Source organism: Mauremys reevesii, linkage group 10 (genome assembly GCF_016161935.1).
Source record: "Mauremys reevesii isolate NIE-2019 linkage group 10, ASM1616193v1, whole genome shotgun sequence".
In the NCBI taxonomy this organism is placed as follows: Eukaryota; Metazoa; Chordata; order Testudines; family Geoemydidae; genus Mauremys; species Mauremys reevesii.
In genome coordinates this window covers 74,414,761-74,432,957 of record NC_052632.1, presented here as the reverse complement: position 1 = coordinate 74,432,957, position 18,197 = coordinate 74,414,761, and the positions used below count along the sequence as shown (strand labels likewise).

The 18,197-nt window shown below is 48.4% G+C and overlaps 1 protein-coding gene across 1 annotated transcript; it reads left to right on the top strand.

Annotated features, from left to right (window-relative positions):
• Positions 1-7,526: 7,526 nt before the first annotated feature.
• GRIFIN (galectin-related inter-fiber protein) lies at positions 7,527-12,820 on the top strand. The gene is made up of 4 exons (XM_039492932.1): positions 7,527-7,567; positions 10,385-10,464; positions 10,569-10,731; positions 12,029-12,820. The coding sequence occupies exons 1-4, from the start codon at positions 7,556-7,558 to the stop codon at positions 12,191-12,193; spliced, it is 420 nt and encodes a 139-aa protein (XP_039348866.1). The 5' UTR covers positions 7,527-7,555; the 3' UTR covers positions 12,194-12,820.
• Positions 12,821-18,197: the final 5,377 nt, after the last annotated feature.

Sequence of the window (18,197 nt, the reverse complement as noted above, 5' to 3'; positions counted from 1 at the left end):
GGGACAGGGGGTGCAGGGTAGTAGGAACCTATATAAGAAAAGGACCCAAAAATCGGGACTGTCCCTATAAAATCATGACATCTGGTCACCCTAAAGCCAATAGGAGTCTTTCCATTGGACCGAATGGGCATTGCATGTGGCCCTTACAGCATCTGGTCCTTACCTCTGTGCAGTATTTTTATTACTAATATTTTTTGCATTAGTGTAATGCCTAGAGTCCTAACTTAGACCAAGGCCCCATTGCATTAAGCACTGTGTAAGCACATAGGATGATACAATCCCTGCCCTGAGGAGCTTGCAAACTAAAGGCACAAGACAGACAAAGACTGGGAAGTGAAAGAGAGGCAAACTGACTTGCTAGTGATCACGCAGTAGATGAATGGCAGAGCTAGGAACAGAATAGAGTTCCCCTGTGTCCCACTGCAGCAGCTGATGAACCAGGCCATATTGTATGAATACCTGCAGAGGAGTAGCATGTAGAGTGATTTTTTATTCTTGTTTTACTCAGTTGTATGTGTGATCACCCGGTTGCACAGGGCCCCAAATAAGATACATAAAGTAAGATCTTAATAATCTGCATGCCCTCAAATAAGGGAGTCGGGGTGCTTCATTACTGTATTATTAATAATGATCAGTGTTAATATATTGATGGGGCTATGCAGTATAAACTTGTGTGATGGGGACTGTGGTAGACTCTCCTGTACGCATGTGATACATACTCAGTGTCCTTGGAAACAGTGCAGGAAGCTTTAAGACGTTCCAAGCTAATCACCTGGTACCCTCATCCCTCTATCCACAAAGCCTTTAAACATATTTACACTCTCCTCCCCTAGTGGCTAAACAAACAGTTGCTAAGATTAGTTGTGCATAGGGACACAGAAGGAAGAATACAGGAAGGTAAATAAAGGCACACCTGTCAAACTGGTCTCTGGTTAAGCATCTTTTACAGGTCAGGTGAATGGTGTTTGCTTTCACATCACTCACAGCCCCAGTTTGCCTGCAGAACAACAGAGGCCTTTTCTTCCACTGATCTTGTTGCGCAACGTGGGGCCTGCTGTGCAGTAAATGCTGAACCACCCACCCTCTGCCTTTCAGGCCCCTTCAAAGTGTCTCAAGTTGGGTGCCCAAAAATCCATTTAGGCTGCAACTCGGTGGATGTGTTGACGCCCAATTTCCCACTGTTGCTACTCCTCGGGCACTGGGACGACAATGGTGAGCACACGAGCATAAGCCCACTCCATGTTGTAACTCCCATGCCCTTTAACCCTGCTCAGAACAAGCACAGAGAACACGTTAGATTACAGCCCCGGTGGGCCGTCAGTGCCAGCTCTCCCGCCATTTCCAGCCCTCACAGAGCTTCTAGGGATTAAATGGAAAATGCCAGAATCGGCGGAGCTACCATCTGTGGCGGGAGCTCCTGCCTGCCCATGTTTTGTGTGCTAGAACTAGACTGGGATTTGATCCTTCCAGGACAGGCCTTTTGCCTGTCATCTAAGCAGGTATTTATAAAGGCCTCTGATTCCAAAAAGAGGCTGCAACCGCTTGGGGCTGTGTGCAGAGAGAGAGAGGTGTAGTGCCCATATGGCTGTAATGAGACTTAAATATGGCACCTCCATATGTAGAAAGAGAGACATTTCCACCATAGACCCTTCCACTGCCCCTAAAACAGGCTCTGCTAAAACCCAACTCAGTGGCCTCCTTTGTTTTCAGTCTGGCCTTTTCACAGGAGAACCAGACTGAGACGGGACAAGCGGGGACACTTTGGAACGAGACCTGTAAGTCCCTGCCAGTAGGGAAGCAGGACACAGAGTGAATCTGATCGAGTGTATAGTCCAGCGCCTCTTCTGGAAACCATTCGGAATGATTCTGAACTGCGTGTGAATAGCAACAGGCCAGTTCACAGGCTGCGAGGCATGGACAGGGTCTGAATTTGGTAACCAGTCTAGCCTTGTCTTTGATACTTTGAGCTTTGCCTCATGACTCCCTCCCCTGAAGTGGTCTCAAATTCCCGCCTCTATTGTGTTGCCCGATGCTGCCATCTGTAGCACAGAACTGGTATTACTGCTCCAGTACATTTGTTTATTGTGAACATTGCCAGCAGCCTGTCACAAGGTGTGTATTTCTCACGGCCACCTAATGGTGAGGTGAATGGAGTCTGTTGAATAAAGATGTCTAACTACATACACGCAAGTCTCATCTTAGGCGGGGGTTTGGTTCTGCGGTTATCGCGTGAAGGAAAACCGCGTATAGCCAAAATTATATCCCCAAGCCCTTTAAACCCCGCCCGCAGCGCCTGCAGCCGGGCGGGGAGAGTTTTTTAAAGGGCTCCACCGGGCTCTCCGCCGCCCTTTAAATGCTGGCCCCGACCCCGCCGCCAGAGCTGTGGGTGGGGTTTAAAGGGCTCCACCGGGCTTCCCACCGCGGCGAGGAGCCCGGTGGAGCCCTTTAAATCCCGCCCGCAGCTTTGGCAGCCGGGCTGGGGCTGGCATTTAAAGGGCCCAGAGCTCCACGGTGGCGGAAGCCTCGGGCCCTTTAGTTCGCCACAGGGGCTACCAGCCACCTCTGCAGCTGGGAGCCCCCTGGGTGATTTAAAGGCCCTGGGACTCCCAGCCACAGCTGGTGCCCCAGGGCCTTTAAATCTTGAGGCCACGCCCCTTGCTTGAGACCACGCCCCCACTCCGGCAGTACACGTATAGTTGAAATCGCGCATGTTAAATGCGTGTAAGTTGCGAGAGACCTGTAGCTGTTTTCATACTTGCTCATGTCTCTCCCGCCAGGCACCTGGTACTCTGTATTGCTTTTCCCTGACTCCCTCCTGCCTCCTGGAGTCTTTCTTACCATGTGCTCTACAAGGGGCCGCATCTTAAATCAACTTGGAAACCACAGCTGGAGCAAAAGACCTACTTCTTAAGTGTTATGTGCTCTGGAATCTGCACTGGCTGCTTCTTGGTTGAGTCAAATGATTTTTACCTATAAAGCCCTAAGTGGTCTGGGATCTCCTCCCTGAGCCCTCCTCCATGCCATGCCACACTTGAACTCAGAGGGGCGGGTGCTTGAGCTGAACCCCCTGTGGTGAGAAAGGAATGAGCTGGTAGCAGGGTTCTCTCTGCAAGTGGCACTGAGCTCCCCAACTGCTCTAAAATAGCCTGAACCTGTGGGTCTTTAGGGCCTGCCGCAAAGCCTATTTGGGGAGGCCTGAAATCTGCAGAGTGGGGGAGGTTTGGTTGAGGGTGTGGGGGGACTTTTAGCTGAGGAGGTTCGGGTTTTGTGGTCGCTCTGGTTAGCACATCTCAGGTTTGTAGCTTGCCTTCATCAGCAGCGATAAAGGTTGTTGGGTTGTCTCTCTGTTGGACTATGTTTTTAACAATCTGTCCAGGGCACCAGAGCCTGGGATAGAAGCTCTCTTTACCTACTGGAAACAAAACAAATACATTAAACAACATCAGCCTTGAGGCCCTGCGTGCACGCAAGGAAAAAGACACCATCCAGTTAGAACAGTCTAACCACAACCTGTGAATTCCTGCCAGATCAATCATGGAACATCCCAGGCTACCACTGGGGAAATATAGCACGTGTTTCTTATGCATTTGCACCATCAAAAGAGGGCAATGCACAGCAGCCAGCCACTAGCAACCCCAGCAATTGAAAGGACTTGGGGAAACAGCAAGATGGCACAAGGCAGCCCTCAGCTGACATGGAAAACCCTTCCCCTGGCATGGAAAGATCATCCACCTGGAAGGGAGGAAATTTTCAGCTGGCAGAGGGGAACCCTGCAGGTGGTATGGCAAATCCTTCCAAGTCGTTCAAGGAGGTCACCAGAAGACATAAGGAAATCCCTCACGGTGGCCCAGTTAAACATCACTGGCATTGGAAACCCAACACCTGGCATCCGAAACAGGGAAACCTTCCAGTAAGCAGGGGTAGAAGAACCCATCCGGCAGGGGAAACCTAGCCCCAGTAAAATCCCACCATGTAGCACAATATGATCCATCCTCAGTCACAGGGAACCCAGGGAGTTGCAGAAAACAGCAGCCTCCCATATGGCACAAGTTACAACCCAGCTGGTTGTGATGATCCTTCTGGTTTATCTGAGGTTTCCCTACCACCGGCATTGGGAACATGCAGTAGGCACGCACAAAAAGATTCCTCCAACCCCCATCTTGGTACAGGGAGTTTCTGGCATAGGAGGCTAGTTGGTGTTGGGGAAAGAGGCATCTATTTGCTTTCTCCCTTTTGGGCAGGGGTGGTGGAGGCATACATCTGTGGGTTGTGCTGGTGGTGGTGGATGTTTGAATTCCTCATTTCTTACCCCAACTACCCTTGATAGCAACCAGCTGCCTCAGTGAACCACCCCCATATCTGCCAGTGCTACAGCAGCAATGACGGATAAGCAGGGGGGCTAGATAGCTGTGCTTGAAGGATCACTGGTGAAATATTTAATGTTGATATTAAATGTTGTTAGGCTTTAGAGTTAACATCATGCTGAAGTGAATGAAAAGAGTTCACACTTCTCTCAGAGCTATTGTTTCAGGCTGGCTGCAGACTCAGGCAGATATCAGGCAGTATAGTCTAACGGGGGAAGCACTGTGGCCTAGCAGACAGCGCACTGGCCTGGGACTGAGGAGAACTGGGTTTTATTCCCAGCTCCACTGCTGGGTACCTACCTATTGTTGCCTCAGTTTCCCCATCTGCAAAACAGGGATAATGAAACCAACCTCCTTTGTAAAGGACTTTGAGATCTACTGATGAAAAGTGCTTTATAAGAGCCAGGTATTATTATCAGTGTCATTGCATCTAGTTACCTTCTGTTCACATTTTTACATTTATTGTTGCAACCACAAGAGCTAGGGGCTTATGTTGTAAGCTTAAATACAGGAGTACATTATGCAGTCACTTAAAAACCCTGCAATATGCAGCTGTTATACATGACAAGCTAATCACCTTATAGACACAAGTGTACCTATTTTGGGGGACACGGAGGCAGTCCTACCTGAAATTCTGTCTTTGGCCCATGTAGAGGTATTCCCTGGCTGAAGTTAATTCATCTGGAGATGTATGTTAAATAGGCAATTCCTCACCATGCTTCCAGCTGAGAGAAACTGATATTACAACAGGTCAGAGGTGCTGGAACTAGGGGTGCTGCCGCATCCCCTGCTTGACGGAATAATAACATCCCAAATACATGGTTTCTGCCTTCAGCACCCCCAACTATAAAAATTGTTCCTGCACCACTGCAGCAGCCATAGGATTCCCCACAGCCAGTGCTCTGCAGCGGTGCTGTGCAATATGAGTCCCCCGCACCCAGCACTTCTGCGCCGTTCCCCACAGCGGCATTTCCAGAACATTGGAAAGCTGAGCCCCCACCAGGAAAAGAAAACCAGTTGCACCCCCGTTCAACCCACTATCTTAGCAGGGCGGCCCGGGGAAAGCTTTCACTGCCCAGGGCCGCCCAGAGGGGGGGGCAAGAGGGGCAATTTGCCCCAGGCCCCGCGCCCCACGGGGGCCCCCACCAGAGTTTTTCGGGGCCCCTGGAGCAGGGTCCCTCACTCGCTCCGGGGTGCCCGGCAAACTCTTGCGGGGCCGGGCGCAGGAGCTTCTGCCGCTCCCGGTCTTCGCCGGCGGGGGGGTCCTTCCGCTCCGGGGCACAAGGACCCCCCGCTGGCGAATTACCGCCAAAGACGGAGCGGGACCCGCCACCGAAGTTCAGCTCGGTCTTCGGCGGCGGGGGGCCCTTCGTTCGGGACCCACCGCCGAGTGACCCAAGACCGCGGCGGGACCCCGCCGCAGAATTACCGCCGAAGACTGGGCTGCGCTTCGGCGGCGGGTCCCGCTTCGGCGGTAATTCGGTGGCGGGGGGGGCCCCACCGCGGGTCTTCGGGGCACTTCGGCGGCGGGTCCCGGAACGGAAGGGCCCCCCGCCGCCGAAGACCCCGGGCCCCCGGAATCCTCTGGGCAGCCCTGTCACTGCCACTCTTCACTCCCCTCCAGAGTGATGCATTCCACATGCTGGGGAAGGCTGCTCTGCAGTGACTCCTGCTGGGGGAGGCGGGAATAGGAATAGTTCTGATTCTCCCATACACACACACACACTCATGTACATAATACTGAACTCCTGCACCATTCTCAACAGTGACCCCTGCTGTGAGAGGCAGAACTGGAATTGCTGTGAGAGCCCCTCACAGCCAGCCACATTCTTACACCAATCTCTATAGCGGCTCTTAGTTTTCATTTCATTTCTGTCCTTGGCTTGGTGCCTTTCAGCTCTGGGAAATATCCGCTCAGCCCCAAAATACATGGATTGCACCGTGCGAAGAGAGGGGTCAATGCAATGTGCTGTTACCAGCAGAGTGTTAAATCCTAATGCGCTGCTGACAATCCAGGCTTTGTCCGGTTCTGCCTATCGGAAGCAGCAAGGGGGCTGTGAGGCGGAAAAGCGGCTGTGACAGAGCTCGAATCAGCTGATTCTAAGACAGGATTACAAATTACAAAGAATTAGAAAAAAAATGGGCAAAATTCCTCCCACATACACAGAAATCATCCTCCTCTGGCGGGGGCAACACAGAGGACGGGGAAGAGGGAAAGAGGCATGGTTACTATTTTCCCCAGAGTAGCTATGTGAACCAAGAAGACTAATATTCTCCCCAATCATGTTCCGGTAGAGCTGCACCAACTTGAAACTGGAGGAACAATGGTGATGCATGTGCTAAGGCTTTTTGACCTATTACATGTGTGCTTTGGATATGCTTTGCTACTTACTTAGGAGTTCAGCACATTAAAGCTGAGTTACAGGTGTTTTATGTTGATACAATATGTATATTTACTAATGTATGAAGTCTCAACTGCTGTTGCACAGATTTTTCCATTAGATAAAATGTCCTGGTAAAGCGTTAGTTAGGTTTTGAATATAAGTGCTTTATCTTACAAAAACACCCAAAACCAGATAGATTTTGGAGACACTCACACTGACAGAATTACCAACTTGAGATCATGTCTGCTCTCCCTCTGCAGTCCATTCCTGCCCAGGGCATGGACCACTGGTATAATCAAACTCCTCCCCTCCAGGTGACTTCTCCCCAGTCACCTCTCTCTCACCAGGAGTCTTGTCCTAGCCTGTGGCAGAATCTCCCAGGGGATTAACCCACAGGGATTTCTTCCCAGCTAGGAGACCCATCCTAACCAAAGGAAGGCCTAGTGCAATAAAGACCACCAGGTGTTATCTGGGTTTGCAACTCAAACTCTCTACCCTTGCTTCACTGTAATAAAATGATGCCACCATGTCCCCATTCTGGATTGTTTTGTTGCTGTTGCTATTGTAAGCAAGAACACAAAGTCTGGATTAGTGCTGAGAGAATGAACTGTCTGACTTTGCAAGGCAGGCAGGGAGTGGATTTTTCCATTCTTCTCCTCCCACCAAGGGTCAGGAGGCTAGCTCGCTCCTCTGTCTCTGATAATTCCGCCCACACACACACACGTGGTCAGCAGCCCTTATATCAGGCCTTGCGGGCTGAACATCCCGCTGTGGATCGGTCTGACAGTGGAAAGGCAGGCGAGCAAGATGGCACTGCGGGTAAGGGAGAGGGACCAGCATCTGGCATAACCCACCAGCTCAAGCTAGTGGTCAGTGTCTGGGGTTCTGCTAATTCAAGCACAGGATAGATAAAGAAAGAGCATTGCAGCTGGGGGAAAAAACCAGAAATCTGGCCAGAGCAAAGCTAGAAACCAACAGGTTCATGGGGGTTCTGCTTATAGGGCTGCCCTTCTGTTCCAGTAATGAGCCCCAAAATGTATCTCTGTTATAATCGAGTACAGAAGGACGTTTTAGGGCAACTGGCCAGATTGTGGTCTCAGTTAGACTGGTGTAAATCCAGACTAACACCACTGACTTCACTGCAGTTATTCCAGAATGACAGTGTTGTGCTGAGATCAGAATCTGGCCCAGTGTCTAGTGGAGCAACCCGAGCAGGTGTCTGTCTTTTGTACGTTAAAATAATCTCTCCCGGGACAACCAGTATCAGAGAGGGAGTTGCTGTTGTGGGGTTGTGGAGCACGTTTCGCCGTATGTGCTGTAGTGACTTTAGAGGTGAGATCCAAGTGAAGGCCAGATTGGGATCCAGCATGACGTCCACCCTGCTTACACCTTACAATCAGCTTTGCATGACCCAAGTGTTTCTAAGGGGGCAAAATGTGTGAGTATCATCATATCTGGTGGGGGGTGGGGGGGGAACCAGCAGCATGAGAATGGCGGGGAAGTGTTTAGTGGGCTCCGTCTTTAGAAGTAGCAAGACAGGAGGCTGGAGATTAACAGCGGAGCTGTCTGAGATGATTGCGTTTCAGCTCCTGCCCTAAGGACGTGCGCATCCGGGAGACGCTAGGCCTGGTTTGAATGGAATCCAGTGGCAGAGTAAAGGGGCTGGATAAGTGAAGCCCCTGAGGGAGAGAGACTGAATGCTCTACACGACGGGGAGTGAGATCTGGGACTGGAGCAGAACCCCAGAGTGTCTGCCAAAACCAGGAGTGATTTCTCCCAGCGATGGGGATGAGCATCATTCAGTGCGGGGAAGGGGATTGTAATAAAAGGGACCATGAGAGTTTATTATTATTTATTATTTGTGCTGTGGTAGCACCTAGGACCCCCAGCCACAGACCATGATCCCTTTGTGCTAGGCACTTGACAACCACAGATGGTCAGTGGTGGGTAGAGTGGAAATACCGCTAGCGAAGGGAAGCAGGTCTCATTCCCCTGGGAGTATGGGGAAGAGGGCGAGCTGTTTCACATGAATTCATCACTTACTTCAGCTCCCTGTTCCAAATCCTTATGAGGAAGATACGCTGAGCCCCAGCACTTCACTGGGTGAGGATCTTACTAGGGAGAGTGTGACACCTCAGGTCCCATCTGCTCAGCATGGATATGACAGATCCCAGGGTATTTTCCAGAAGAACGGTGGCTTGACTAATTTTTCATAGCCAGAATTCCTCTTTTTCCCATTGTGTTGTGCTGAGCTGTGGGCCACTTCGCTCCTGCCCTCCACCCTTAGTGGAGCCGGCTGCATTTCAGTGGTGCTGCTGCTGTGTAAGGCACAGGAGGGAGAGTCAGTGCATAGGAGCATCAGAAATGGGAGGAAATGTCAAGCCTTTCTTATGAAAAATGGGTTGTTCAACAGAAACATGAATTATTGAGAAACAAACCTGCTCTCTCGTCTTTTACATGAGTTTAACTCCTGAGACTGGACAAAGATCCCAGCCTGGAAAGCATGAGGTGCGTAGCAGTGATGGCGCTTATCCAGCTGCCCATGTTCCACTGACTTGAAGGAAACCATGAACAAATAGGAAAGAGTCCAGAGGAGAGCAACAAAAATGATAAGAGGTTTGGAAACTATGACCTCTGAAGAAACGTTGAAAGAACTGGGCACCTTTAGTCTAAGGAAGGGAAGGCTGAGGGGGGACAGTTTTCAAATATGTAAAAGATTGTTAGAAAGAGGATGGTCATCAGTTGTTTTCCATGTCCACCAAAGCCAAGAGGAGAAGCAATCAACTTAGTTTGCAGCACAGGGAAATTTAGGTTGGATAGTTGGAAAAACTTTCTAACTATAAGGAAAGTTAAGCATATATAACCAGGTTACCAAGAGAGGCTGTGGAATCTTCCTTAGTGCAGGCTTTTAAGAACAGGTTAGACAACCATCTGTCTGGGATGGGCTAGGTATGCTTAATCCTGCCTTAATATGGAGGGATGGAAAGTGACCTCTTGACGGCCCATGTCTATGATTCTCTATTCCCCTCTGATCAGTTCCTGCCGTTCCAACCATCCCTCAAAGCACCTCAAAGTCTCATGCTCAGGACTCTGAAGATTTTGCACTGTTGAGGATGAGGCAGGGAAGAAGAATTTCCTTGATTTCTTGGCAAACAGGATTTTATGCAGGTTTTTTGCAGCAAGAGCCCTGGCATTTCTCTGCCAGTTGGTGCAGAGCAGTGATTTCTCAGCTATCAGCAGATGAAACGGGATTGGCCACCCCAAAACATCTTTTATAAAAAGCTGGGCTGGACTGGAGAGAAAGAAGAATTCTGAAAGCAAAAAAGGCTGAGCTGCTTTATGTTTATTTTATGGCATTGCTGAGTGACAAAGAGCTGGAGGGGAGAGAGGAAGTCGAAGACAAGAGGAAGAGAAGATGGGAAAGAGAGCGAGGATGAAAAGTGACCCAGTAATAAAGCTGTGGAAGGAATGGGAAAGGAGAGAGAGGGCAGGGGAGAAAGCTGAGATGTGTTTCTTTATTGCTGGAAAGCTTGTCTCTCTCGCCCACAGAAGTTGGTCCAATAAAAGATATCACCTCCCCCACCTTGTCTCCCTCCATTGCTGAGTATCACTGACGTGGTTTTTTTTCGTTCACAGTTCGAGGCATCGTACCCAGAGGGTCTGTGTCCTGGCTGGAGCATGATACTTAAAGGTGAAACAAGCTCCAATGCAAATATGTAAGGGCATTATCTGCAGCCATTTTTCAGAGCCTCACAGTGTCCCATGGGACCCAGCTGCCAGGCTTTATGGGTTTGAATCACTCATTTCTCTTGTTTTTTAGGTTTGAAATTAATTTCCTCTGCAATGCAGGAGACCAAATCGCTTTCCACTTTAACCCTCGCTTCGCTGACTCCAAAATCATCTGCAACTCCTTCCTATCCAATCGCTGGGGGCCGGAAGAAGTAACTGACACTTTCCCCCTAAAAGCAAAGGAACCTTTCCAGGTAATTCAATATCAACCCACAAATCTGCTGGGAGAGACACACGACTGCCAGCCCTGGAGTTGGGACCAGCAGCACAAATCATTCAATCCTTCCTTCAATGCACAATTCTGCTCAGTTACACTGTTGTGAACCTGGAGTAACTCCACCGACTTCATTAACTCCAATGACAAAATAGGAGAACAGAAATTTGACCTCGTTAGCACTCTGAGCCTGGAATAAAGATGCAGGTGTAACCCCCTGGGCTCCGTTTAGCAGGGATGTAAATGGTAAGGTCAGCTGCACATCAGGTATAAGATGACTATAAACAGATGTAAGCGGTTAAGTGGTGGGGCTTGCACTGCCATGCTATACAGGGGCTGTGCAAAGCAAGTGTAATGTACAAGGCAAGTGGATGGATTAAGGGCACGTGTGATTAGCAGGAAAATAAATTAACAAGAGGGGGTCAGACAAAGCATGCCCCCCTTCACACACACACTTTAAATTATTCCCACAATGCCTATGGGGCACTGCAGACCTGATTTATCCCCTCAGAACACCAAAAATCAGTGTATGCCAGTGGTTCTCAACCTTCCCAGACTACTGTACCCCTTCAGGAGGCTGATTTGTCTTGCGTACCCCCAAGTTTCACCTCACTTAAAAACTATTTGCTTACAAAATCAGACATAAAAATGCAAAAGTGACAGCACACTATTACTGAAGAATTGCTGACTTTCTCATTTTGCCATATAATTATAAAATAAATCAATTGGACTATAAACATTGTACTTACATTTCAGTGTATAGTATATAGAGCAATATAAACAAGTCACTGTCTCTATGAAATTTTAGTTTATATTGACTTTGCTAGTGCTTTTTATGTAGCCTGTTGTAAAACTAGGCAAATATCTAGATGAGTTGACGTACCCCCCTGGAAGACCTCTGCACATCCCCAGGGGTACATGTACCCTGGTTGAGAACCACTGGTATAAACTACATTTGTTTTGCACACTCCCTGGATGCCAAATGGATGCAAGTTATTCTGCTTTGCCATTTCCCATCTCCACCAATGAACCCAAAGCCCCTGTGTTTGCATTCAGTCTAGTCTCTGGGCTGTGGTTTCAGCTACCACTAAACAAAGGGGTGTTATAATTGTTCCCTTAGTTAGTCTGAATGGAAGGTGGCTAGCACACCCATCCGTGTCCTAGAGGGTTGTCATTGACCACAGATCAGACATGCTTTCATTTGTGCTGGATCAGCTTCTCCGGTGATGTTTCAGACCAATACCTGGAGATCCTAACTCTCATTCTCTCTCTTTCAGATCGAAATCTACTCTGACCCAGACTATTTCCATGTTTCCATTGATGAAAACAAAATCCTCCAGTACAAGCATCGGCAGAAACAGCTCTCGGCTATCACCAAACTGCAGGTCGTGAATGATGTCAGAATTTCTTCAATGGAAATCACCAAACGTGGTCTTTATTAGGCACTAAAGCTGGGACAGGCTCTCCAGCCTATCCATCCTTAAGAGCCCTGCCCCAGTAGGCAACTGGTTACCCTCTCTCCTCCCTCTCCCACCCATCATCTGCTGTCTCCAGCAGGAAAGATGTTGCTGGAGAACACTATAGCACAGAGTTGTCATGCCCATGATGTACTGTATCCTAGCAATACAATGGCAATACACAGCGAGCTCGTTAATGTCCGTCAGTCCAGAGCCCTAGAGTCATTCTGACGCCATGTGCCCTATGATGGAGAACTGGAAGTCTAGGCATTTTCATCCTTGTTTGTCGTAATGAACAATGGCCTTCCGCACAGCAGTTTGTTGTGTGTGGCAGTCTGCACTGAAGGGAAAGAACATTCAAATTTTATCTGAGAAAATATTCCTACTCTGGAATAGGGTATGGATTAGCTACACTTCTCAGATGTGGAGGCATTGATCTGTGTAAGAATGATGCCAGCAGAGAGGGGCATGTGCCTACTGGAGCTTGGTACAATGTCAACATGATCACCAATAAAATCTGAAAAATGGCACCGCGTGAAGTGGCTTCTACATTCGTTGACCCCGTGTCCCGGCTCACAAGCAGCCCCTTGTCCTCCAGGAGAGGAGATGATCCCTGACCGACGGTAGCAGAGGACTATGCTCCTTGCTCCTGCCCTCATACAGAATGAGGCCTGCCCATCCCCTTAGAGAAAGCCCTGGTTTAAAACTCCACCAGTTGGTCAGGTCAGCTGAATTATTCCTTCCCTGGGGCTCTAGCCAGGGTCTAATCTCCAGCCACAGGGTACAAGCAACTCTCATTGACTTCCGAGGGAGTCACTTGTATCCAACAGAGGGAAAATAAGGCCCTTTGGCATGAAAGGAGGGTGTGACCCAAGCTCCTGTTCAGAACCTGGGGAATAAAATTTGTCACATAACTAATTTTGCAAGACTTCTCGGAATAATTTTGTCCACACTGCAACGATATGCATATCTGCTCTGCTCTAACCCTGCCAACTCTCCTGTTATGATACAGATCCCAGGAGTGATTTTGTGGTCAAAAAGGGGAGGGGCTTAAAGGAGCACTGAGCCAAGGTGATTTCGTCAGAACGCAAGGCAGGCACAACTAGAGTCCATGCCAAGGGATCCTCGAAGGACCGAGTTCTAGCAATTATGTTTTTCAGGATAAGCACAAGGTGCCATATTTTTAGCGGCTAGACTCAATCTCTCTCTCCCTTTCCTTCTTCCTCCCTTCTCAATCCAATGGAATCAACACACACTCACTTGTTCTCCTGTTTCTCCTTCCCCTTTTCTTCTCTGACATTGTCCACCTCTTTCTCCTCTTTTTGGGGCATTATGTGTATGATCCCTTGACTGCACTCCATCAGAAGGGCTGCTAATGGACAAGCTTGCATACAGTGACATAAAAACATCACCATTGTTAAATATGAACGTGAATTAATTCAAAAGGGCAAGTACAGCTGCCCTCAAATCATCCCCGGCATTAGATAGAGTGTGTTCCAAATGGCAAGCCATATAGGAAGAGGACAAATGGCTGCTATCTGCTGTTGCTGCCAAGAGGATACACTACGTACTCATCACAGCTCCTGTACTATCTCTGGTCATTGGAAGGAGTCATTGGAATTGTTATCTGTCCAGTGAAAAGTCAAAGTTTTGCTCTGGCCTTTTCAGAACTCTTTAGTTTGATTGGCTGAGGTTATTCTCCTTTCCTTCTATTTATAGTCTTAATGACCTAAGAGGAAGGGGTGAACAGTCTGCCAATCACAACACAGAATACTGCAAAATCTACATTATGAGTTTTAAAAGTGTACGATATTTCCAGACTATAACTCGAGGACATTATGTTCTCATTGCAAAGACTGTACTGGGAACACAGGAAGGCCCAGAATAGATGTGGTCACATTAAAAAGAATAGAAAATATGTTTTGTAAATGGCAACCATGCCGGTTACAAGACAGAAGGTGGAAATTGTGATAGATGTACCTGGGTGACAGGAGTCAGCACTTAGTCTCCTTGTTCATCAAGTCCTTACCACACGCCGAGTCGCACCTTGACCTGGAGAATCCCTCTTTTTGGAAGTGAAACACTCTTTCACTCTCCCTGTTCATTCCTTTTTGGAGCTTCCAACCGCTCTGGAGTAAAACAACCACTCCTGGGTTCCACTGCCCAGCTGGGGTTCAGTCTCAGAGGAGCAGGCTTATTTCCAGAGGAGCTGCATTCATAGTCTGATCCAGATCCAAGTGACAGTGGCCGAAATCCACAGTTAACTCTGCTGAAGTCAGTGCAGTTACAGGGGCGTAAAACAATGCAAGTGCGATCAGACATAGGACCTTTATGGCATAAAATTCGCCCTGTCTCTGAGAACGCTTACTTACATTTGGAAGAAAGTGCTCTTTTTATTTGTCCCTGGAGGGAAGTTTCATGATACTGATTATGCTTCATGGGGGAAAACTGATGACGGAATTAATAATAATAATACTTTGCACTAAGCCCCATCTACGTCCCACCACTATATAAATATTCCATTATTCCAATTACTTCAGTCATTGAGCCTGGATGAACAGGGCCAACATATTTCAGGTACAACTAAATAAAAAGAGGTGCCGTAAAAAATTAGCCAGCAACATCCGATTGCGCCGTGTCTCTTCTAACACACAGGCTCCCTCAGCCTGCCCAAGAGCTAATTAGCTGATCTTACTCGTTCATCATTTGCATAGGGAAACAGAGCGCAAACTTTCCTGACACATCAGTGGAGCTGCTGTTGGGGTAGAAATGTTAACCACTCCACCCTCACACTGAAACTTTTGCTTCCCTGGCAATGAAAGGTACTTGATGACACCTGGCTGTAGCATGTCTCATTCTTGCAGATAGAAATGCTGATATGGAGCAACTAATAGCCATAGAGGATCCCTGGAGGCAAGACATACACCATAGTTCAACTAGGGTGACCAGATGTCCCGATTTTTATAGGGACAATCACGATATTTGGGGCTTTTTTTATATGGGCTCCTATTACTCCCCACCCCCATCCCGATTTTTCACACTTGCTGTCTGGTCACCCTAGGCTCAGCGTTGTGGAGTTCTCTCTCTCATGCCTCCACTGGAACTGGGACATACCCCCTGGCTCAGAGTAACCCTCTTCTGCCATTTGTTGATCACTACATTTGAGAAGGAGCTTGAGAAAAAAAATTAAGCAGCCTGATGTTGATGGTGATTTAGGCTTCCTTTGCTGGCCTGCCACTGCCTGCATCAGGCCTCTGGATCAGTGTCATCTACTGCTGCTCAGGTTAGTCTGAGAGGTTTGCTGAGCCCCAGTAGCCCTTCTCAGGAGAGGATGAGGCATGCTGATGGTGGCAGGAGGCTGCTGATTACTGGTCTTTTGGCTACAAGAAAAAGAAACGAGGCCTCTTCCCCCAGCTTTAAACAGGCTTCATATTAATGGTTAGGGAGCTGAAACAGGTGGGAGCTGGTGAACAGGATGCTCCCCCATAGATATATATGAATCCCTTGGAGAGTTTAAAACCCTGTTAGAAGATAGAGGGGCAGAATTGGCATATGTTCTGCAGCCCTGATGGAGACTAATTCACCCCCAGTGAACACCCCTAGTCTTATGCATCCCCAAAGCCATAGCTTCATTGCGTCCCATTTAAAATGACTGTGCACAAGAGCTGGAGCCATGCTCAGAAGCATCACAGAATGCTCCCAGCTCCTGGATATGTGGGGAGAGGCTATCTGTTCTTAAGCCTCCTTGGCGGGGTAAGACATGACTGTAGTTATAAAAACAGAAGCTGCTGCTGCTGTTACTGGTTTATGTAAAAGAGAGAGGAAACCTAAAAGAGATGCTCAGCTCCTACCCTAGAACAGCAAGAGAGAGGAATATTTACAGGCTAGAAGAGACCATGTGTCTGACAATAGCTGAGACCCCATGATTTCCAGTCTGAAAGAGTCCTCTCCCTGCCTGAGACATATTCAGACTGATTTAGCAAGAGTTTCTGGCCTGTAACTGTCTCAGGCTAGAGTTTCTTGCCCAGGAGTTTCCTTACTAGGAGGGAATGCTGAATCTCAATGTACTTAAACAGGTCGATGAGTGTCTTTTTATTGACAGTGTATTTTGTCCCTAGTTGTTGTTACCTGGGACAATAGAGAAGAAGTCCTTATACCTGTAGCAGGGCCTGATCTTTCTCTCATTTATACTGGTTTTACATCGTAGCTCCAGCATCCCTGATCCTTGTAATGGATTCCGTGCCTGCTCTGTGACTCTGCGGTGGCCCCCTGGGTCAGGGCCCCACAGGGCTTCGCTGTGTCAGGCAGCGTCACAGAAAGGAGCCCCGCAGGTGTCTATGGACGTGGTGTCCGCTGATGCCTGTGACAGTCAGAGTCTGGTCATGACTCTGACACTCTTGATAATTGTCACATTTCTCTGCAAACAAGCTCTGGCAGCTCCCCCACAGCCAGCTGAGCACCCTGGCTCACTAATCAGTGGCAGCCACGTCCAATCAGCAGAGCATGCTGTCCAGTGACATCAGACTAAGTGGTGTTCTCTCTGCCAGCCTTAACAATGGGCTCTTCTCTGACCACATGGGTTGCTGGGTCTAGGGTGACCAGATGTCCTGACTTCATAGGGACAGTCCTGATTTTTGGGTCTTTTTCTTATATAGGCTCCTATTACCCCCCCGCCCCCACCCACCCCTATCCCAATTTTTCACATTTGCTGTCTGGTCACCCTAGCTAGGTCCTACCTTGGGAAACCTAGTGCAGGGTGCGAGTGGGATGGGAGAAGTGGCTCATTGCCAGTGCTGACCCATTTGAAAGGTGGAGATGCAGAGCCAGCATGAGGTTTGCAGCCTTGGACAAGACTGATTTGCCCCCACTGCCACTGTAATCCCTTAGCCTTGTTACTAATTCTCCAGTGATCAACTTCCATTCTGCCTTGTTTCATTCCCTGGGCAGCGACTCCTGCTGGAGAAAGCAGAGCTGATTGCGGCAGGCCACTGAACTTTAGCCAGCAATTTTCTGTGAACATCAGCCCGTGTTTCTAAATTACTCCCTTGGCCATTGTTCTATAACACTTGTAATCCCCCCGCCCTTCCCTCCCCACCACACCATTGTCACTGAACCTGGTGCTGGGGCAAGCAGAGCTGATTAGCAATAGGCATCTTCCTCACCCACCACCACTCTGATCTCATCTCAGGATATAGAAGACTCCAGCCTGGGTTTCTCATTTACTGCCCAGGCCTCGAAGCCCCATAAATCCACAGGATTTGTGGTTTGTTTGTGAGGGAACTGCAGGAAATGTGCCTTCTTTCCAAGAAAATGGGTGGGGGGATGGAGAAATAATTCACTATTCTAGGGTGAGACAGTGCCTAGTGCTACCAGCCAGGCCCAGCTGCATGAGGACTGCCACAGTTTGGAACAGTGAGTCTCAGTGGAGACTGTGCTGGAAAGGGGGTAGATGCTTTTTCTTATGGAGTTTGTGGCGAATGGGATTTCTTAAAAACACAGGACAAAGCCTGAAGCATTTGAATCATTTCAACTTGGATGAGACACTCCAGCCTCGTGGCTGTGGGGCTAGGGGTGAGGGCAGGTACCATCCTCAGACACTTGCTGCCTGGTGGTTCTGGAGATTAAAAGCAGGTTTAAGAGAGATTATCTGAAACCAATAGACATAATACAAAGGGACGGGTATTGGAAGCTGAAGTCCTCAGATTATTTGACAGTTGTACTATTATATAATACCAGTGACCACGGAAATGTTATTTATTAGCCTATGACACACTCCAGTTCTTGTGGTCTGCTCAGAACCCTCCTCCATCAGCATATTTGGATGCAGCACCACATCACCTATAGGTAATAAAGCTAATCAAATCTCTTGCTTCATCAGAGCAGAAGATGATTGCCTGTTGAGATCAGGAATTAATTCTGCATCCCATCCCCTGTAATAATAAAAATACTTAGCTCCTATATAGCACTTTTCATCGCTCTACTGCAAAAT

Bases quoted from the DNA above. Each gene is read 5' to 3' on its own strand.
- GRIFIN (XM_039492932.1), top strand. The intron at 10,465-10,568 runs GTAAGGGCATTA...CTTGTTTTTTAG, and splicing joins ACAAGCTCCAATGCAAATAT to GTTTGAAATTAATTTCCTCT. The intron at 10,732-12,028 runs GTAATTCAATAT...TCTCTCTTTCAG, and splicing joins AAGCAAAGGAACCTTTCCAG to ATCGAAATCTACTCTGACCC.